The sequence below is a fragment of the Carcharodon carcharias genome, chromosome 13, assembly GCF_017639515.1.
Source record: "Carcharodon carcharias isolate sCarCar2 chromosome 13, sCarCar2.pri, whole genome shotgun sequence".
Classification (NCBI taxonomy): domain Eukaryota; kingdom Metazoa; phylum Chordata; class Chondrichthyes; order Lamniformes; family Lamnidae; genus Carcharodon; species Carcharodon carcharias.
The window spans coordinates 49,783,480-49,806,779 of NC_054479.1; the positions used below are offsets into that span (position 1 = coordinate 49,783,480).

At 42.5% G+C, this 23,300-nt stretch overlaps 1 protein-coding gene across 2 annotated transcripts in view; it reads right to left on the minus strand.

Moving 5' to 3' along the window:
• hnf1a (HNF1 homeobox a) overlaps positions 1-23,300 on the minus strand; it is a 226,434-nt gene that overhangs the window by 72,257 nt on the left and 130,877 nt on the right. Inside the window, exons 6-7 of one of the 2 annotated variants that reach the window (XM_041203155.1) lie at positions 9,905-10,106; positions 430-621 (exon numbers count right to left, since the gene is read on the minus strand). In XM_041203155.1, the coding sequence (XP_041059089.1) occupies positions 430-621; positions 9,905-10,106 (394 nt within the window). The remainder of the gene's footprint in view (positions 1-429; positions 622-9,904; positions 10,107-23,300) is intronic. The other variant, XM_041203154.1, reaches the window with a different exon arrangement.

The following is a 23,300-nucleotide window of genomic DNA, read 5'->3' on the forward strand; positions in this document are numbered from 1 at the left end:
TGACCTTTCATCAAAAAGAGCTTTCTTTGCTGCCAGGCCTGGTAAGCATTTTCTCTTACAGATTTCCAGCATCTGCAATATTTTCCTTTTGTATTATTACAGGTGTCTCATGACGGCTGATAAATTTACCACCAAGAAATCTGTTTCCACAGGAATTGTGTGTTTCAGTTAGTGGTTGAGAAACATTGAAGAAAAGCAAGCTTTTTGCGTGGGGAAGAAGGAATTTCCCCTCCCCCGTTCCCAATATATTTGATCAGCAAAATATGGGTAATCTCATAAACAGGATAGAACACAGGACACATCGTCAGTAAGACTTTAAATGCAAAGTGTTTTGGGGAGAAGGGAGTTTTGCGCTAAATGCTAAATTCCATAAAATTGCTTTTGAAGCCACAGCCCTCTGGAATGACAATAAACAAGAAAGTTTCTCACCATGTGGGTTCTGAAGCTGTGCCATTGTAGCCATGAATGAACTCTGAGCCATGTGACCCTGGACCTGATGCATGATTGGCTGCTGGTGGTGGGCATGTAGTTGCTGTGGAAACTGCACTGGCTGAAGGGTCGTCAGGCTGCCGCCCACGCTGTTAATGACCGGAACGTTCTGAGCTTGAGTCGTGGCAAGTCCTGAAAGTACAAAAACAAATATTTGTGTTAGGAAATGTTTTTACTGGCGCATTCCATGTCGTACAAACCACAGGACACATTAAAAAGCTCTAATTCAACACACATTGTGGGCAAACTGAGGGTTTGTTTTTGTGGGGGAATTATGTTCAACATTAAAGAATCAGTGAGTTTGCGCTAAGGATTTGGAATAGTCTTCGGATGTTCCCAGCAGCAATAATTGAGCTACACACTCCTACCTCTCAGTCCGGGAAGAAAGACTTGCATTTATATCCTGCTTTTCATGACCTCAGGACATTCCAAAACGCTTAACAGCCAATCGAATACTTTTGAAAAGCAACCCAGGAGACAACACAGCAGCTAATTTTCACACAGCAAGATCCACAAACAACAATGTGATAACGGTCAGATGATCTGCTTTTTGGTGATGTTGGTTGAAGGATAAATATCAGTTAGGACACTGGGGAGAACGTCCCTGTCCTTTGTCAACATATAAATAATCACACTGCAAGGCAATCACCTTGTTAAAGACAATTGCTAGTTAAAACAGATGATGGGCATTGATTATCCCATCTAAATAGAATAAAAAGAAACAGCTGGAACACTTTGTGTGGAAGCTACTTGGAAGTCAGTATCACTGAGGATTTGTCTTGAAAATAAATCAGCTTGAACCAAAAGACCAGCCTGGATTAATTCTTCCACCACAACCTCTTATTGTTGGTAACATGGTAGCAGAGGATGAACTTTAAGCTTTGCTGATTGATTGCTGTATGTGAAGATTTCTGTCTCAATCCTCTGAGGGAAAAGAAGTGTACCATTGCTGACAATTTAAGTTAAGGAATGGCGGAAGGATGGTGCATAATTGCAATCTTTGACTATCCACTTTGACTATAATTTTTTTCTGACTCTGAACCTTATCAGCGATGGAAGGCTGAAGTTGAAATATGGTCCCGGGTTACTGCTCTACCCCAGAAGAAGCAAGGTATGGCTTTGGTGTTATCATTACCAGCCAAATGTGAGATAAGGAGTAAAGTATTTTCAGATTGGAAAGTGGATGATTTGGATCATTAAGAGGGATTAAACCTTTTGTTAAAATTTTTGGATAAGTTTTACAAAAGGGATGAGTTATTGGAAGGGTATGAAGCTTGGATGATCTTTGATAGGTTTAGAAAATCAGATGATCAGTCCATGGAAGAATATATCATGGATTTTGATAAATGGTACAGGACACTACAGAGATTTGAACTTTAAATTCCAGAATTGGTATTGGCATTTAAATTATAGAACTGTGCTCTCATTTCCCATGTTGCTAGTCTTTTAGTACTAACAGAGGTTCAATTCCAGGGGAAAGAACCTCTCCTCGATCAAATGGCTGCTGCCCTGAAAAAATCCCTGGGGAAACAGCTGTTCCCTGCCACTTTCTAAGCAAATGTGAACAACTAGGCTATGAAACAAAAGATAGAGGATTCAATGGTTGCTGAATTTTGAGGTTGACCAAATATTAGATGAAGATTCCAATACAAAGATGAAGTTAATGACAAGTGGTCTGAAAATAGTCATAACCCTAGCCAATTTGAGAGTCAGGACAAAAAGCATGACTGGGACGGTGACCGTAGGTGTTTAAACCCAAAAAGTGCACGGGGAATTGGTGTTTTTGGTATGATTCCCAGTATCATTATACAATGAACTGCCCACAGGGAAGGAATCGTGTTTTTGAAGTGACCCAAGAGACGGATTCATCTGAAACTGAAAAGATGATGGTGGCTGCCATGATGGAATTGTATTGATCACTGAGAGTTTGAATCCGGTGATGAGTATCTTGATGGTAGATTCTTTCAACTGTGCAGTTCTGGACAGTGGTTGCTTTTATGGTGTGTGGCATGGACTAGCTTGACTGCTATCTGGAGTCTCTTGATGAGGCAGACCAGTGAAAGATCAAGGAGTATGAAAGCTCTACCTGCTTCAGGTTCGGGGTTGACAATACATTAACATCCTCCAAACGGGTGGTCCTCCCTTGTACGATAGTAGGGATCATTCTGTTTATCAGTACAGATAATCAGTACAGCTAGCGAGATACCACTATTGTTGAGTTGATTTGCAATGAAGAAGGCTCAGATGACGTTAGATATGAAGAATGATAGAGCAGTCATGTTTGGAAAAAATGTGGATCTACAGTTTACTCGGTCAAGCCATTACTCCTTGCCACTAAGGAAGCCAGAGATTTCTCATCAAAAAGTTCATGAAGTTTTGTTAACTGTTGAGAATAAGAATTTGGTGGACAAAAAGATAATCATTTGGAAATTACATAGTTTACACATCCAGCGCCACAGGAACTGAAGACCCTACTCGAGATGTGGGAGTGGTCAGTAAAGGACATGATGATCTTATTAAACAAATCACTGCTCAGTGTGAAATTTGCCTTAAATACCGCAAGACACCACTGCGTCCTGTAATGAGCTTGCTACAGCCAGGGAGTTTAACAATGCAGTAACATGGACTTGAAAGTTTGGGACAAGGATAAGGGTATTTTTTTACTACACGTCATAGATATGGCAACCACATTTAGCCTATCCACTGATACATAGTAAAGACAAAAGGACCATTGTCGATAAGGTCATGGAGAAATGTGTAGGAAAAGGATTAGGAACACTAATGAAGTTCCTCACAGATAATGGTGGGGAATTCGCCAGTGATGAATTTCGAGATATGTGTGAAAATTTAAACATTATAGCTATGCACACTGCAGCCGAGAACCTTTTTAGTAATGGTCTTTGCGAAAGAACCATGTGATAATAGATGACACATTACATAAAATATTGGCTGAGCAACCAGATTGTAAATTGCAAATGGCACTAGCATGAGCGGTGCATGCAAAGAATTCTCTGCAAATTGTTGGGGGGTACAGTCCATACCAGTTGGTGTATAAAAGAAATCCGAAGTTGCTGTTGGTGTTATTGGATGCTCCCCCTACTCTAAAAGAGACTAGCATTAGCTCCACCTTTTCTGCTCATCTGAACACTTTGCATGTGGGCAAAAAAGCTTCCATTAAAGTTGAGGTTTTGGAGAAAATTCGGTGAGCTCTGCGGCATCGCATAAGACCATCAGGAATACAGTTCAGACAAGGAGACATGGTATATTATAAAAGGGAAGGGTGGAAAGGACCTGGCAAGGTAATAGGGAGTGATGGGAAAGGTGCAACACAACAATCAAACTGCTAGGGTATATTCTTCATGGTTAATTGGTACTCACTATACTTTTATAGATTCTGAACAGGACATAGAACGTGAGGAGGCACTATGCACTTCATATAACTACTGTGTGTGTGGATACAGGGTTGACTGACTATGAACAAAGTAATACTGAGGTACAGGACAACGCTATTCATCCAACACGGCAACTACCCAAAGTAGGAACAAAAGGAACATACATGCCAGAAGGGACCAGTGGGTGGAGAGATGCCACCATCGTAGGGAGAGCAGGAAAGGCCACTGGGAAATACAAACATTGGCTAACTATGCAGGATGAAGGACAGAGACAAGTCCTATCAATTGGCAAACTGAGGTAAAGATGTAGAAACCCAGAAAGCTCAGCATGGTTTCTGACAGTGGACCAGAAAATGGTCGTGACCCGAGAAAAAAAAATCACCAGACTTGTGAATGGGGTTCTGCTTGCATGGGAGAACGATAATATAGTAGCAGTCCACAAAGGGAGAGGAATGTGAGTAGAGGCTGTAGCTTAACAAGGAGGACTAGAGAACAAGCAAGGAATCTCAATAGAAGTTCTTATGACCAGGAGATTCGAGTAGCTGCTAATAAATTGGGAAATAAGCTGATAAAGGAAGCCAAACTGAAAGAGTTAGGAAGTTGTAAGGAGTTTGGGGTATATACTAAAATACCTGACAGAAGGCTTTATCTCATAGATGGATCTGTACAGAAAAGGTACACCCAGACGGCACATATAAGGCCAACGCGAGGTTAGTAGCCCGAGGCTTTGAAGAGAGACCAGGAGATCAGGATGTCAGAGTGGATTCGCCTACTGTGGGGAAAGTGAGTTTGGAGATTTTTTTTTTAGCTATTTTGGCATCCTATTCCTGGGAGTGTAAATCGATTGATATAAAGGCAGTGTTTTTACAGGGGGAGAAGTATCAAAGGGAAGTTTTTTTTAAAACCATCCAAAGAAGCCGGGAATGTAGAAGGAAATCTATAGAAATTGAACAAGTGTGTTTATGGGTTGAATGATGCACCAAAGTTTGGTATTTTTCCATGAGGTCTGTCCTGTTAAAAACCAGTTGCATTCAGTTAAAGCAGACCCCGCGATGTTCTACTTGGTACCATAAGGAGAAACTAGCTGGAATATTTATCATGTATGTTGATGATTTCCTGTGAGGAGGCTCTGTAGAATTTGAATAATTGATAATTGAAGAGATAAAGGTCGGAAGTCAGGCTTCAGGGGCCTTTAAATACACAAGTTTAGACATTAAACAGAGCAAATTAGGAGTGATATTGAGTCAACAATCTTATCTAGAAACTGTTAATCATATTCCAATAACTTGGGTTAGATCCTCACAAAAAGAAGATCCTGCTACCAAGGAAGAAACTGAACAGTTGAGAAGTTTGATTGGGCAGTTGAACTAGTTGCGCACTCAGACTAGGCCTGACATTAGTTATGATGTTTTGGGGATGAGTACCATGATGAAATATGCTACAGTTGAGCAAGTTCTGAGAGCAAATAAAACACTTAAAAAAAAATTAAATTCTGAGAGATATGTGCTCAATTTTCCAACCTTGGGTGATCCAGAAGATATGAGGTTGGTCATTTTTAGCAATGCCTCACATGCCAATCTTCCAGATGGGTACTCTAGCACAGCAGGGTTTATCATATTCTTGGCGGGAAAGAATAATAAATGTTGCCCACTGGCTTGGGAGGCCAAGAAAATAAAAAGGGAAGTGAAAAGCACCTTAGCTGCTGAAACGCTGGCCTTGGTAGAAGCATTAGATATGGGGGTTACTAATCCAATATACTGACAGAAATATTATATAAGGGGCACTGTGGGAAAGGTTTGCCCATAGAATGTTATGTTGATAACTGGTCTCTTTGGGACAACATTCATTCCACGAAAAGTGTCACTGAAAACAGGCTAAGAATAGTCCTAGCCAGCATAAAAGAAATGTTAGACAGAAGAGAGATCTCTAAGATACAATGGGTTGACGCAAGTCACCAACTATCAGACATTTTTTCGAAAAGAAGTGCCTGCTCTAAGAAATTATTAAATGTATTGAAAGTGGGGCGTCTTATGTTATAATGATGCAATGAAAAAAAAATATATAGAAATATGGGAGCTATAGATGTGGAAATATGTGACATTATTTCCTTCTGTTTTTTTTGAAAAAAAACTTAAAGAACATTTTAAGTTTTTTAATTTAAAAAGAAAAGAGGGGACTCTGTCAATGTATAAATAATCACACTGCCTGGCAATCACCTTGTTAAAGAGAACTGCTAGTTAAAACAGGTGATGGGCATTGATTATCCCATCTAAATAGAATAAAAAGAAACAACTTGAACACTTTGTGTGGAAGCTACTTGGAAGTCATTGGTATTGAGGAGTTGTCTTGAAAATAAACCAACTTGAACCAAAAAAATCAGCCTGGATTAATTCTTCCACCACAACCTCTTATTGTGAGTAACACTCTTCTTCCAACATCACAGGATGGGATATTTAGTAGCCACCCGAGAGTCTTAATGAACAACATGGCAGCGAGACTTAAAAAGGTGAGGCAGAAAATGCAACACATTCAGCAATATTGAAAGAGGGGATCATTTTTAATCTCCTGAGGTTACACGGTGAATGGCAGGAGGAGGATAGTGTTTGGTCACGACGCTGCAGCTATCGTGTGTGATATCTCCAACCCCTCTTTCCTCTCTAAAGTCCTTGAATGTGTTGTCACCTCCCAAATCTGTACCCATCTTTTCTGGGACTCCAATCCCTCCAGTCGGCTTTCCACCCCTGCCATGAACCGAAAAGGCTCTTATCAAAGTGACAAAGGTAAAATTTCGCCCCTCATCCTTCTCAACTTGTTTGCAGCCTTTAACACTGTTGACCAAACCGTCTTCCTCCAACACCTCTCCACTGTCGTCCAGCTCAGTGGGACTGCACTTGCCTGGTTCTATTCTTACCGATCTGATCATTGCCAGATGATCACTTGCAATGGCTTCTCTTCCTGCTGCCGCACCATTACCTATGGCATTGCCCAAGCATCTATCCTTGACCCCGTCCAATTTCTCATCCTACAGACAGCCCTTCAGCAACATCATCTGAAAACACAGCATTAGTTTTCACATAGGTTGACTACCTCCTAGCTCTACTTCACCACCAGCGCTTTTTAGCTCTCTGCTGCTCCACTGTAGCTAAATTATCAGACTGTTCTCCAACATCCAGTACCGGATGAGCAGGAATTTCCTCCATTTAAATATTGGGAAGATAGAAGCCATTATCGACAGGCCCTGCTACCTTGTTCTTTAACTACTGACTACATCCTCCTCCCTGGTAACTGAAGCTGAACCAGATGGCTTGCAACCTTGGTGTCATATTTGACTCTATTTCTATCTCTTTAACATCACCTAACTCTTATCCTTGCCTCAGCTTATCTGTTGCAAAACCTTCATTCGTGTCTTTGTTACCTCTAGACTTGACTATTCCAATGCACTCCTTGCTGGACTCCCACCATTCTACCCTCAAAAAATTTTGAGGTCATCTGCAACTCTGCTTCTGTGGCCGAACTTGCATTAAATCCCGTTCACCCAACACTCTGTGATCATTGACCTACGTTAGCTCCAAGTCAAGCAATGCCTTGATTTTTAAACTTTCACCCTTGTTTTCAAATCCCTTTAAGGCCTCACCCCTCCCTATCTCTGTAACCTCCTCCAGACCCACAACCCTGAGATATCTGTGCTCCTCTACTCCTGGCCTCTTGAGCAATCCCAATTTTAATTGCTCCACTATTGGTGGCTGTGCCTGCAGCTGACTAGGCCCCTAAGCTTTGGAATTCCCTCCCTAAACCTCTCTACCTCTCTTTCCAATTTTAAGACTCTCCTTAAAACTACTTCTTTGACCAAGTTTTTGGTCATGTGCTATAATATTTCCTTATGTGGCTTGGGGTCAAATTTTGTTTTATAATGCTCCTTTGAAGAGCCTGGAGGCATTTTATTATGTTAAAGGCACTAAATAAAAACATGCTGTTGCTATCGTTAGGTGGGGCAGGCTTACTACACCAGCAGGATTCTTTTGCCAGTCAGTTTTGTATGTTCATACATCATTCCAGTCATGAGTGAGCCTTTGTTATAACTTGCATGTTCATGTAGGTGTGTGCATTTCCTCACCCTCCAGTGGCTGCCTCTTGTGTGAAGTGATGGCACTGATTGAGGAATATGAACATTTTCCTTTACACATGCATGAGCTGAAGCATGCAAACATCAGAGTTAGTTGCATTTGTCTTTCCCATTGAAGTGTTATACCTCTTGGATGGCGCAGGATGAGACCAGTCTCTCTGCTCTTTGATGTTTAGATGTTCGGGTAATTCATTATTGCATTTTATTTAAAAATTCAATTTTAAAATTCAATTAAAATTCCAATTCAAACAAACTCGAGAGCTCTGGAGCCAGATTTTATGTGCAAATGCTTGGTGGGCTGCAGTCATGATCACCTGGCACTCCGTAAATCAGGTTTGCTTTAAGCCTCACAGTTTATCTGCTCACTGGGATCAGTTCGTTGAGGACAATCTTCCGTTTACTACTTTATCATCTTTGAAAAGTTTCCAAAGCTCTACTTCCCCTCGGTCCTGATTAACTCCCCTCCTCTCCTGAAGGCATTGGCATACTTTGGGATGTGGTTCCAAAGGCACTGGCTGCCCTCCAGTGTTCCTTTAGGATGCCCCTTCCTCTTGTGTGTGCCTAGATTGTAAGTTCCCAACGTGTACCCCGTCTACTGGGGCTGCACAGCTGAGCCTAGCAGTGTCCTGCTGCAATGTGCATACATGCTAATTTATCAACAAGAGAGAGCAGACAGCAATCAGACTCTAATTGGAATAATGTCACAAGATCTTCAACGTCTACTTGAACCCCCACTGATGCTTTTTAGTTCTCTAGTGTATGAACACTGAGTTCAACTGCAGGACTCTGATCACCACTCTAGCTTGACTCAGGGGAGCACTCTTACCTCCGAGTTAGAAGATTGTGTTTAAATTCCACTGTAGAGACTTCAGAGCAAAATCTAGGCTAGCACTTCGGTGCAGTACCGAAGAATTACTGCACTGTTTCTTTTGGAGGAGACATAAATTCAAGACCCAGTTTGTTCTCTTGGGTGGACATAAAAGATCCAATTGGCACCATTTTCAAGAAGAAGTGAAAAATTATCCTGTGTCCCGGCCAATGCTTATCCCTCAAACAACACCACAAAACCACATGATATGGCCATTATCACATTACTGTTTGTGGGATCTTGCTCTGTGCAACTGCCTACATTACAACAGTGACTACACATTAGCTGTAAAGTGCCTTGGGATCTCCTGAGGTCATGAGATGCTACATAAATGCAAGTTCTTTCCTTCATAGCACTTAGTTAAGATCAGTTTACTCAGAATAGGTCAGGCCTTGAATCGGAGTATAATTGAAGCAAAAACCAATGCCACTTTTAAGGGGAGAGAAGATAAGACAAGATTTGAAACAGCGGAAGGTATAAGACAGAACAAGGCAGTAGGATTTGTTTTACATTTCTTTAGCAAAGAGCCAGCATAGACACAATAGGTTGAATGGCCCCCTTCAATGTTGTTATCTGCAATTGTACGAGTAACACATCAGCCAGAACTTTTATCAACTATTACTGATTAAGCAATGTCAAGGATTTTTCTGCTTTTTAATATTTTGATATTTGTTCTTTGAACAATAAGTTAACCTAAGATATCATCTACATGTAATACTAGTTCAGGTAGATGCTGAAGATCTTAGGACATATTCAAACTAGAGCCCTGAGTTCTCACTACCTCCCTCAAAAAAACACCAAAAAGAACAGATTAATTGGTCATTTATTTCATCACCATTTGTGGAATCATATCCTGCACAGAATAGCTGCCACATTTTCATACACCACAACAGACATTGTGCTTCAGATGTTCAGTGTGTGTGAAGGATTTTGAGATGCTTTTTAAAGACACGTGAAGATCCTAAATAAATATAAATCTTTCTTCATTTTAGGCAGTTATAGGAAATATCCCATTCACTCACACCTATTTACCTATCACCAAAGCTGAAGCTCCTCCATTGGTTAACGCAGGTGACAGACAGGTTGACTCACTCGGTGCAATGGCCATGACACTCGGTAAGGAAGCCATGATGAGGTTCTGGGTCTGTTGGGCTACAGGGTGGGGGTTGTGTGGCAAGCTGTGGAGGGCGGTCAGTGTGCTGACAGGGGGTAGGGTTCCTCCTGAGGCAGCTATCTGTGAAGAAAACACACCAGGTTAGATGGAAGAATAAAATGTGAAATGCTGCTATCCACTTTACAATGCATTAGAGGACAGAACAGGCCTCACCTTGGCCTAAGTGCAATTTCCAACTTGAATCACAATAGATTGAATCATCCCAGTCATTATATTAAGGCATCTCTGGTGGAGGATTTGTCTGAGTACAGTTGGGAGCCAGTGTGATAAGGCGTAATAGATTGCTGCTCTTTGATAAGTTTAATGCTCTGTTCTCTCAGGGGTCTGATGGATACAGGGCTTTGATTGTATTTCATCTCAGAGTCTGTGAACAGATTCCTAACAGGTATCCTGAAGCATGTGTGCAGGGGTGGCCCTTGTCCTCAAGCAGCCAGCCTCTGACTCAACGGTCTGATTGAAATAAAGAGGGAATTAAATACTCACACTGGTTGAAGATATCATGGTAATTGCCAGGATATGTGACACAGGCCTGCATCAGGAGCTGCATGTCATCACACACCAGCTGCATGCTGTGTGATTGAAAGCATTTCCTATTCATGCATTCTCTGGGACATTGTGTTGGAGTAAGCAAGAGCTATGTGGTACAGTCGATCATGCCCTTCACCTGAGGATAGCCTGAAATCCTGCAAGTCCAGAGTCCTGTCTTCCTTCTACGTTGTCTTAATAGAGAATGAGATGAAGTTGTTGGCTCTGGTGAAAGGTGCATCCTTCACTTGCTTGATGACGAATTTTGTTAATATCAATTGCTGCAGCAAAGACATAACATTAGTGGCTAGAGTCACTTTCAGAGCCACAAGCAAGGCTGAGCATGACCAAGCACTGGGCTGTAGCCAGTGGCAGTGAGCCATGACGGCTTCCCTGCTGAAGTGACCTCCTCACACACTGATCCTTACTGAGCTATGAAGCTCTTGATCTATATGCTCAAGTGGGGTAAGGACAACTACCATCTTTCTTCCTGGAGCCTTTCTGCCTGCTGCTGCAGGTCTCTGGACTTCTGCCTGGTCCTCTTCTTCCTCCTTTTGTATCCACAATGTCACCACACCCAGAACATGAATCTGAAATTTCCTCAGAAGCTGTGGAAGAGTCAGACAGATCAACCCTGACTCTTTGATATTCGAGACATTACAATACTCATCTTGGGGTACAAGAATAAAGAAGTCTTCCTACGATTTAACAGGGTTTTGAGACCACATCTGGACTACTGTGTGCAGTTTTGGTCTCCGTATTTAAGGAAGCACATATTTGTATTGGAGGCGGTATAACAAAGGTCCACTGGATTGGTCCCTGGGATGAGAGGTTTATCCTATGAAGAGACGGTTGAGTAAATTGGGCTTATACTCTCTGGGGTTAGAAGAATGGGAGATGATCTCATTGAAACCTACAAGATTCTGCAGGGGCTTGATAGGGTGGACACTGGGAGGTTGTTTTCCCCTGGCTGGGGAATCTAAAACATGGGGGCAGAGTTTCAGGATAAGGGGGCGATCATTTAGAACTGAGATGAGGAGAAATTTCTTCACTCAAAAAGTTGTGGATCTTTGAAATTCTCTACCCCGGAGGGTGGATGCTCCATCGTTGAATACGTTTTAAGGCTGGGATAGACAGATTTTGGGGTCTCAGGGAATCAAGAGATATGGAGAGCAGGTAGGAAAGTGGAGTTGAAGCCCAAGATCAGCCATGATCATATTGAACAGCGGAGCAGGCTTGACAGGCAGTATGGTCTACTCCTGCTCCTATTTCTTACATTCTTATGTTCACAACCAATGTAAACTCTTAACTGCCAGCGACTCTTTATGCCCAAGGATAAATTCTAAAACCTTAGAAATGCAATGGGTTAATGAAGGACAGTGAGTATCTATTTGTTAAAGGGAAGAAATGTTTGAAGCAGTGACCAATTGCATAGTAAAAGGAATGTAATAGATATTGTGTATATGAATTTCCAAAGGCAATTCATCAATTGTTTCACAGTGGACATGTTGCAAACATTCATGCAGTTGGGTAAAAAAGGAAAATGTAGCAGCATAAGTAGGAAGTTAGTTGATGGGCAGGAAACAAAGGTGTTAAATTAATGGGTATTTCTCAGATTGGAGAAGGGTTAAAATGAGGACTAGTGCTGCATATACTGTTCTTGGTATATGTATAAATCATTTGGACACAGACTTTAGAAGCATGATATCGAAATTTGCTGAAGAAAGTAATGGTTTGGCAAACTGAGTGCTGTCAATTATTTCAGGCAGACATGGACATGGGAAAACTAATGGTTGATGTTGTTTGATACGGAGAAGTGTGAATTTGTATATTTTGGATTGTAAAGCAAGCAGTGGGAACCATACACAAAATCTAGGCTTGATACTCCAGCTGAAGGAGTGCTGCACTGTCAGAGGTGCCACCATCTGCCCTTTCAGGTGGATGCAAAAGATCCCATGGTACTATTCCAATAAAGCAGGTGAGTTCTCCTGGCACCCTTGCCAATATTTATCTCGGAATCAACATCACTAAAACAAGACTATCTAGTGATTGTCGTTTTGTTGTTTATGCGGCCAAGTTGGCTGCTGTGGTTGCTACATTACAACAGTGTCTGCACTTCAAGAAAGAACTTCACCAGCTGTAATATACTTCGGGGTGTCCTCAGATTGTATGAAGTGCTACAAAAACGCAAGTTCTTCTTCCTTTTACATTCGATGGAAAGAGGCTGAACTTCCCGAAGCTACAAACGCAGCTAGATGGAGCCATAAAAAGATCCGTGGCAATTTTATAAATAGGGATGTAGAGTACAAAATTAAAGAGGTTATAATAAAGTTTAAAAGTTCAGCTACACTTAGTTTACAGTGTGTAATACAGAAAAGACATTAAAGCCATAGAAAGCATGAAGTGTAGATTCACCAGAATTACATTATCAGAAGTAACTTGGTTCCGGCCCCGCCCGCTGCTGGGATCATCCAGTCCCCCCAAAAGTCAATGGAATTTCCCGAGGTGGGTCTCGCCGGGATGAGGCCGGAAAATTGCGGCCAGGGATTACTTACACTGGAGCAGAGAAGTTTAAAATTAGATTTAATAGGAGATTTTCTAATCGTGAGAAGTCTTGATAGAGTGAACGGGGAAAAACTGTTTACTCTGGTTGGGGAATGAGCGGGTCGTCAATTTAAAACTGTAATAAAGAGAACGAGGGGTGAAGTTATGAAAACCATCTTAATAGAGTTGTTAGAGCGTACAATGATGGGCCACTGGGACTCATTGAGGCAGAGACTGGTGCATTTTTAAAAAGAACAGATAAACATTTCAAGCATAATTTTACAGGGCTACCGAGAGACAGCAAGGCAGAGGGATTAAATTTAAATTGTTCTAACAAAGAACCAGCACAGACAGTGGGTCAAATGAGCTCCTTCGGCGCTGTCAAGTTCTATGGGTCTCTGGTTCCTGATGGTGAAAGTCTGTCTTTAAAAGACATTTACAATGGCAAGTCTCTCCCCTTAACAAGGTTCCTATTGGTGAGACTGTTTACCAGGGATTTTTAAATGGTAAAACTCTCCCTTGATAAGTGAATGCTTTGCGAGTATTTGTGTAATTCCATGCAGCACTGTTGGAAGTTCTGTAACATTAGAATGTACAACTTATGACCTATATGCAGCTTACATAATCATCAGTGAAGAAATTGTTGCAGTAAAACTTGTTCACTGACAAACAAAAAGCAGCAGTATTTACTTGGTGTGGGTTGTTAGGGGTCATGAGATATGAACAATATTAACTCTAACAGAAACATTGGGCAGAATTTTATGACAGTGGGATTTTCCTGCTGAAGTCAATGGGGTTTAGAATGTCTCGTCGCATTTTACGGCCCCGTCTCTGCCAAAACGGGGTTGTAAAATTCTGCCCATTGGGTGGGATTTTCCAGTCCAGCCTACCGCCGGGATCATCTGGTCCTGGGTCGCCGAATCTCCCACTGAGGGTCCCACCACAGCGGAGCCAGAAAATCCCGGCCAATATTTCACATTTGTTTTTCCCTGCTCTTTAGCTCTGCCAAGTACAATTCCCTACCAAAGGCAGCATGTGGGCCACAGGCTCCCAAATCCCTAACTATAAACAGCAACGAGAGCACCCCAGCAAGGGTGGCATTCATCTTGCAGTGGGGGGCTGGGGGCGGGGGGTCCGGTTTTGCTGTGCAAAGGTTTGGATTGGTGTTCCTGCATTTCACTGTGCTACCCACTTAACAGATGTCAGACCCTCATCGCTTGCATGGTCCTAAAGCTGTCCATGAGCCCCATAAGATTGGGTCAGCTCGCCCTCATTTTTTTTCCGACCTTGCTTCTTAAGACAGTGATGCCATAAAGCAAAAGTGTTTTGCTTAATTCTGCATCTAACTGATCATTTTTTTATTCATGGGAGGCGAGTGTCGCTGGCATGGCTAGCATTTATTGTCCATCCCTAACTGCTCCTGAGAAGATGGTGGTGAGCAGTCTCCCTGAATACAGCTGGGTGGTTCACTAGGCCTTTTCGGAGGGCAGTTATGAGTCAACCACATTACTGTGGGTCAGGAGTTACATAGGTCAGACAGGGGCAGAATTTAGGGATTTGCTTCGCTAAAGCACATTAGTGAACTAGATGGGTCTTTACATTAATCCAACAGCTTCATAGTCACTGTGTCTGCTGCTAGATTTTTTGATTTCAGATTTATCCCTAGTTGCTGTATTGGGATTTGAACTCACATTCCCAGATCAACAGGCTAGGTCTCTGGATTACTAGTCATAACTACTGTGCCACGATATTCCTAAGCGCACCTTGTCATATCATTACCGCAATGATGCAAACTCGTTGCTGAGTACATTTCACATAAATTTTTAAAAATTAGAATTGAAATTTTAAACTGAATATTATAAAATATATTGCTATGGCAACATTACATTGCAGAGTTGGCCTTCACAATAAAGTGATGGGGCAGTATCTTATCCACCCTCGATCGGCTGCGCACTACCATTTTACGTGGGTGGGCCAATTAAGGCCTGCCCAGCGTAATGCACGTTCTGGAGCGCTCAGCGCTACCTGTGTGGGCGAGGAAAGGAAGGGAGAGTCGGGGCCTCCGCTCTTTCGTGCATGCGCGTGAAACTTTTCAATAAATAAAGTGGAAAATTATTCAGACGTCCTCTCATGTGACAGTGTCACATGAGCTGGGACATGTTTGTCAATGTAACAAAATTAATTAATTTATTAAAACACGAAGGCCACTTGGGCTCTTCGTCTGTCTAGCAACCTCCAGAACGTGCATTACGCTGGGCAGGCCTTAATTGGCCCACCCACGTAAAATGGTAGTGCGCAGCCGATCGTGGGTAGATAAGATACTGCCCCATCACTTTATCGTGAAGGTCAACTCTGCAATGTAATGTTGCCATAGCAATATATTTTACAATATTCAGTTTAAAATTTCAATTCTAACTTTTAAAAATTTGTGTGAGATGTACTCAGCAACGAGTTTGCATCATTGCAGTAATGATATGGACAGGCAGCGTTGCTAACAAGTTTAATTGGCTTTTTAAGGCCTTAATAGGCCGTTGACAGTTCTGTGAGGGTGCAGCCGTCTCCAGCTCATGCCTGCCAAATGAAATATCTAAATGATGCGCGATGACATTGGGACACAGGCCCGACGTTATTGCGTGTCATTTTGCGCGTCGTCGTGTCAGGCCTGCCCTGCCGCCGACAGCAGTATTCTGGCTATGGTGAATTTTCTTGTTCCACTAACTCCACTTTCCCACACTCAACATTACAGCATCATCAAATTACAAACTATCCCCATACAGCAAAAAAAACAGCTTGTAAATTGTAGTGTCCTCTTCCATTAACGGCAATATATAAATACAGGTGGTTGTTGTTGCAGCAATGCCATTTATGCTACTGCTATGTTCTCATAAACCTTTAAATAATAACTGAGGTGTCCAAAAATTTTGCATGAGAAATTAGGTCAAATTTTGACACTCATTGCAACATTCCCTCAGCACTGTGCTCATCAGTGGTGCCATCTTTTGGATGACACATTAAACCAAGGCCCTTTCTGCCCTCTCACATGGACATAAAAGATGCCATGGCACTATGAAGAGAGCAAGGGAGTTCTCCTGCTATCCAATATGTATTCCTCAATCATTATTACTTAAAAAAACAGAAATTATCTGGTCATCATCACATATTTTGCTGTGCAAAATTGATTGTTATATTTCCTACATGACAACATGACTACACTTCAGAAGCACTTAATTGGCTCTAAAGAGTTTTGGGATGTTTTGAGGTTGTGAAAGGTGCTATATAAATGCAAGTCTTTCTCTTGTGCAATATCCTTTGATGTGGCACAAGATAAGGTTGTATGATGTAAGGGGTAACATATTAGCGTGGATAAAGGATTGGTGAGCGAACAGGAAGCAGAAAGTAGGAATAAATGGGTTTTCTTTTGGGTTGGCAAGCTGTAATAAGTGGAATGCCGCAGGAATCAGTGCTGGGGCCTCAACTATTTACAATATACATCAATTGTTTGGATTAAGGGACTGAATGTATGGTAGCTAAATTTGCCGATGACACCAAGTTGGGAGGAAAGTAAGTTGTCAAGAGGCAAAGGCTCCACAAAGGGATATAGACAGGTTAAGTGAATGGGCAAAAATTTGGCAGTTGGAGTATAATGTGGGGAAAATGTGTACTTGTCCATTTTGGCGGAAGAATAGAAAAGCAGCATATTATTTAAATGGAGAGGGATTGTAGAACTCTGAAATACAGAGGGATCTGGATGTCCTGGCACATGAATCACTAAAAATTAGTATGCAGGTATAGCAAGTGATTGGGAAGGCAAATTAAATGTTGGCGTTTATTGCAAGGGGAAAGAAATATAAAAATAGGGTAAGTTTTACTGCAGCTATACAGGGCTTTGGTGAAACCACATCTGGAATACTGTGTAAAGTTTTTGTCTCCTTATTTGAAAAAAATATACAATTGTGTTAGAAGCAGTTCAGAGAAGATTCACTTGACTCATTCCTGGGATGAAAGGCTCATCTTATGAAGAACGGTTTTGGCCTATACCCACTGGAGTTTAGAAGAATGAAATGTGATCTTATTGAAATGTTTAAGATCCTGAAGGGATTTGATAGGGTGAATACTGGGAGGATGTTTCCACTTGTGGGAGAGACTAGAACTAGGGGACACAGTTTAAGGATAAGAGGTCCAATGTTTAAGAAGGAGATGAGGAGAATTTTTTTCTCAAAGGGTTAGTATGTGGAACTCTCTGCCCCAGAAAGCAGTAGGAGGCTGGGTCATTGAATTTAGTTAGACAGATTTTTGATAGACAAGGAAGACAAGGATGATGGGTGGCAGTCAGCAAAGTGGAGCTGAGACCACAACCAAATCAGCAATGATCTTACTGAATGGTGCAGCAGGCTCAAAGGGCTGAATGGCCTACTCTTGCTCCTAAATCCTATGTCCCTATATGTATATCAATCTGCAGGACAATACGCCATAACGAAAACCTAATACAGTCAAAACCAGAATCTCAAATACAAAAGAATAGAAATCTTCAGGATCTCCCAGATTCAGTTTCTCACCTATGTTGACCTGGTTGGAATTGCAATTGGGGATGAAAGTTGAGCCCTGGCTATGGAGGTACAACCACCCAGAGATCCAGTTCCTGATTGCTAGCTAATGAGGCTTGCAGGAAACTAACAGCACTCTACACCATATGGATTGCACAGGTTCACCACCACCTTCTCCAGGCCAATTAGAAATGTGTAATTAATGTTGGTCTTGCCAGCAACATCCACATCCCATAAATGAATAAAAGGAAAGGACATCAGGCGAAAGCAAAATGGCTCTAATAATGCTGCTGTTGAAAGCTCTACTGACACTCGTCATTTGGCCTCACGCATGTCAAAATGGCCACTTTGAGTGAGGCATGATAGGGTAGCCAGCACCAATTGAACAGTACCTCAGTGAGGAATCCACTTCTTTAGGAAAGAGTGGAGAAAATTGGGGGGTAACATACAGAAATCCAAGCCTACTGTGCTGGTAGAATACAAAGAAGTTAAAGGCTTTTCTTCAACAGAGTTGTCACAAAGTATAATTGAAATAGCCATAAAACAAAGAGCATTTTACTTAATAGCCTTTTATTTCAAGAGATCTGTTTTATGAAGTGTAAAAGCAGATGATGAAGCTCTCACAGTTAATCAAATAATATAAAATAATGCTTTCAAAGCACTTCACTCAGGCGAGGCAATTGCCCATACATCCATGCTCAGGAAAATAGTTGCTATATTGGGAGAGAATTGTTCAGTCCTAATCAAGAAATAACTTGGTCTGCTGGGACCTGTAGTCTCCACTCATCTCCTTGACAACTCTGTATTCAGATGAACAAATATGGAAAAGATAAGACTCATTTACAGGTAAGAGTGTTGTTTATCCTTAACCTACAAATTGAATAAATGCATTTCAATCCAAATATTTTATTCTGGTGCCTGTCAGCCTACTACTTCTTTGAGGATATCTATGAAAGCAATGTGTGACTTAAAACATAAATAAACTCTTTTGCTTCAAACAAAATAGCTTAACTTTTTGTCTTCCACTTCTAGAGGCTCTAGCTACTAAACAGTTCACTTGCATGAGCTGTCCTTCAATACCTCACCCAAGTGGCCGTTCTTCCTATCTGACCCTCTGACTTTCAGAAAAGACAAATTGAGGCCTTGTCCACCCTCTTGGCTGTACATAAAAGAGCCCACATGGAACTATGACAAATAGTGGGGGGTTCTCCCCAGTGTCCTGGCCAATATTTATTCCTCAACCAATTTCAATAAAACAGATTATCTGGTCATTCTCACATTGCTATTTGTAGGAGCTTGCACAAATTGTCTGCTGCATTCCCTGCATTTTAACAGTGACGACACTTCAAAAGTACTTCACTGGCTGTAAAGCACTTTGGGATGTCCCGAGGTCATGAAAGGCACTTGAGTTTATTCAGTTGTGGGAGGGAAGTGCGATCATGTCCTGTTCCCAATCAAGACCTTTTCACTATCCAGAAGCTCTTTCCAACTTGAACTGCAATGCTTACTGATTATCCTTTCTCTCTGTCACAACACACTGAGCCAATTCTGGCACGCCTGCCTGTCCACTGCTGCACTGGAGCCAAAAAGCAGTTGAAGAAGTGCAGCCTGGGAACTGAACCCCATGGGACCTTCCTCATCAGTAAGGCTCAGTTCCACACTCCTTTTATCAACTGAGCTATTGAAGAGTTTGAAAACTGGTCTGATTCCAGTTGTGGTGTGGCTGTTCTGTGGAAAATCGATGGTGAAAATTGATGGTCGTTGTTGGGGTAGATGTATTTTCTAGGATCAAACCTGGGTACAAAGTTTGATTCAAAAAAGTAGTATTAAAACAATGCTAGTAATACACAATGCTTCCATAGCCTGTTTTTAAAAAAATTTATTCTTTCATGGGATGTGCGCATCATTGGTTAGGCCAGCATATGTCACTCATCCCTAAATGCGCTTGAGAAGGTGATCGTGAGTTGCCTTCTTGAACCGCTGCAGTCCATGTGGAGTAGGTAGTCGTAGATTGTCTTTCTCAAAGAAAACTTGGTTCACGATTCACCAATAAGGCAGCTTGTTTTTTATTCTTCTCATCCGTGATTCCTTTTATTCACTACTTTTTTGATTCATTAATGGGATGTAGGCTTTGCTGACAAGACCAGTATTTATTGCCCATCCCTGATTGACCTTGTGAAGGTGGTGCTTCAGCTATCATTGTTGTGGGTCTTAGCTTAGATTGTCCTTGGTTAGGATTGAGAGAGACAGCAGGAGGCAAGGCCGTTGGTAAACTTTAACTTTTATTGTGCTCTCTTCTAACTATGTACACGATAAGGTTTAGCATGAGGCTTCACATAGAACTATCTTTCAGCATACTCTGCTGTTATGTGATCTTACATCACTGATGATGTAGACTGAGTATTTACATTAACCCTTTACAATACATCTCCCCCTGAAGTCTCTGCCTTCATCCCTGGTTCACAGAGATAATGGTTGTGGTGGTTTCACCAATCTCCCCAACCTTGTGCTCAGCTCTCTCGGAGGTTTTATGGGATTCATGCTCTCCATGTTCTGTCTCTAATTTGGCAGAGTAATATGTGAATCATCAGAGAATACCAGCTTAGTTGTCTTACTGATTGTCTGAGTAACATTGAAGGTCTTACAATCATACAAACTTATGAAATAGGAGCAGAAGTAGGCCATTCGGTTCCTTGAGTCTGCTGCGCCATTTGATAAGATCATGGGCTGATCTGTTTGTTTCAAATTCCATATTCCCATCTATGCCTGATAACCTTTGATATCCTTGCCTAACAAGAATCTATCCACCTCTACCTTAAAAATATCTCAAAACTATTCAATTCAATTAAAGGGGAGGCAATGGCATAGTGGTATTGTTGCTGAACTAGTAATCCAGAGACCCAGAGTAATTCTCTGGGGACCTGGGTTCAAATCCTGCCAGGGCAGATGGTGGAATTTGAATTCAATAAAAGTCTGGAATTAAAAGTCTAATGATGACCATCAAACCATAGCCAGATTTGTAAAAACCCATCTGGCTTACTAATGCCCTTTAGGGAAGGAAATCTGCTTATCTGGTCTGGCCTACATGTGACTCCAGACCCACAGCAATGTGGTTGACTTTTAAAGGTCCTAGCAAGCCACTCAATTGTGTCAAACTGTTACAAAGCCTCAATGAAACTGCAAAGTCCTCCTTACTAACATCTGGGGACTAGTACCAAAATTGGGAGAGCTGTCTCACAGACTAGTCAAACAACAGCCTGACATAGTCATCCTCATGGAATCATATCATGCAGATAATATCCCAGACACCACCATCACCATCCCTGGGCTGACAGACCCAGCAGAGGTGGCAGCACAGTGGTACACAGTTGGGAGGCAGTTGCGCTGGGAGTCCTCAACATCAACTCTGGACCCCATGATGTCTTATGGCATCAGGTCAAACATGGGCAAGGAAGCCTCCTGCTGATTACCATGTACTGCCCTCCCTCAGCTGATGAATCAGTGCTCCTCATATTGAATGCCACCTGGAGGAAGCACTGAAGGTGACAAGGGTGCAGAATATACTTTGGGTGGGGGACTTCAATGTCAATCACCAGAAGTGGCTTGGTAGCCCCACTACTGGCCGAGAGCTAAAGGACAGAGCCACAAGACTGGGTCTGCAGCAGGTGGTGAGGGAACCAACAAGAGGGAAAAACAGGCTTGACCTCATCCTCCCCAACCTGCCTGCCGCAGATGCATCTGTCCATGACAGTATTGGTTGGAGTGACCACCGCACCTTCATGTTGAGGATACCCTGCCACCATGCTAAATAGGATAGATTGTGATTAGATTTAGCAACTTGAGACTGGGCATCCATGAGGCGCTGTGGACCATTAGCAGCAGCAGAATTGCCTTCAAACACAATCTAACCTCATGGCCCGACATATCCCCCACTCTATCATTACCATCAAGCCACGGGATCAATCCTTGCTCAATGAAGAGTGCAGGAGGGCATGCCAGGAGCAGCACCAGGCGTATCTAAAAATGAGGTGTCAACCTGGTGAAGCAATAACACAGGACTACTTGCATGCCAAACAGCATTAGCAGCAAGTGATAGACAGAGCTAAGCGATCCCACAACCAACAGATCAGGTCTAAGCCCTGCTGTCCTGCCACATACAGTTGCCAATGGTGATGGACAATGAAACAACTCACTGGAGGACGAGGCTCCACAAATATCCCCATCCTCAATGATGAAGGATCCCAGCACATCAGTGCAAAAGATAAGGCTGAAGCATTTGCAACAATATTCAGCCAGAAGTGCCGAGTGGGTCCATCTTGGCCTCCTCTGGAGGTCCCCAGCATCACAGATGCCAGTCTTCAGCCAATTCAGTTCACTCCATGTCATGTGAAGAAAGGGCTGAAGGCACTGGACAGTGCAAAGGCTATGGGCCCTGACAAAATTCCAGCAATAGTACTGAAGACTTGTGCTCCAGAACTTGCTGTGCCACTAGCCAAGCTGTTCCAGTACAGCTGTAACACTGGCATCTACCCAGCTATGCGGAAAATTGCTCAGGTATGTCCTGTACACAAAAAGCAGGACAAATCCATCCTAACCAATTACCGCCCCATCAGTAAAGTAAAGGAAGAGGTCATCAACAGTGCTATAAGCGGCACTTGTTTAGCAACAACCTGCTCACCCGACGTCCAGTTTGGGTTCTGCCAGGGCCACTCAGCTCCTGACCTCGTTACAGCCTTGGTTCAAACATGGACAAAAGAGCTGAACTTCTGAGGTGAGGTGAGAGTGACTGCCCTTGACATTAAGGCAGTATTTGACCAAGTGTGGCATCAAAGAGCCCCAGCAAAACTGGCGTCAATGGGAATCAGGGGGAAAACTCTCTGCTGGTTGGAGTCATACCTAGCACAAATGTTGTGGTTGTTGGAGGTCAGTCATCTTGGCTCCAGGACATCACTACAGAAGTCCCTCAGGGTAGTGTCCTGGGCCCAACCATCTTCAGCTGCTTCATCAATGGCCTTCCGTCCATCATAAGGTCATAAGTGGGGATGTTCGTCCATGATGGCACAATGTTCAGAACCATTCGCAACTCCTCAGACACTGATGCAGTCCATGTCCAAACGCAGCAAGACCTGGACAATATCCAGGTTTGAACTGACAAGTGGCAAGTAACATTCGCACAACACAAGTGCCAGGCAATGAAATCTCCAACAAGAGAGAATCCAACCATCACCCCTCGATGTTCAATGACATTACCACCACTGAATCCCCCACTATCAACATCCTGGGGGCTACCTTTGACCAGAAACTAAACTGGACTGACCATATAAATACTGTGGCTACAAGAGCAGGTCAGAGGCTAGGAATCCTGCGATGAGTAACTCACCTCCTGACTCCCCAAAGCCTGTCCACTATTTACAAGGCACAAGTCAGGTGTGTGATGGAATACTCCCCACTTGCCTGGATGAGTGCAGCTCCCACAACACTCAAGAAACTTGACACCATCCAGGACAAAGCAGCCCACTTGATTGGTACCACATCCACAAACATTCACTCCCTCCACCACCAATGCACAGCAGCAGCAGTGTGCACCATCCACAAGATGAACTGCAGGGATTCATCAAAGCTTCTTCGCCAGCACCTTCCA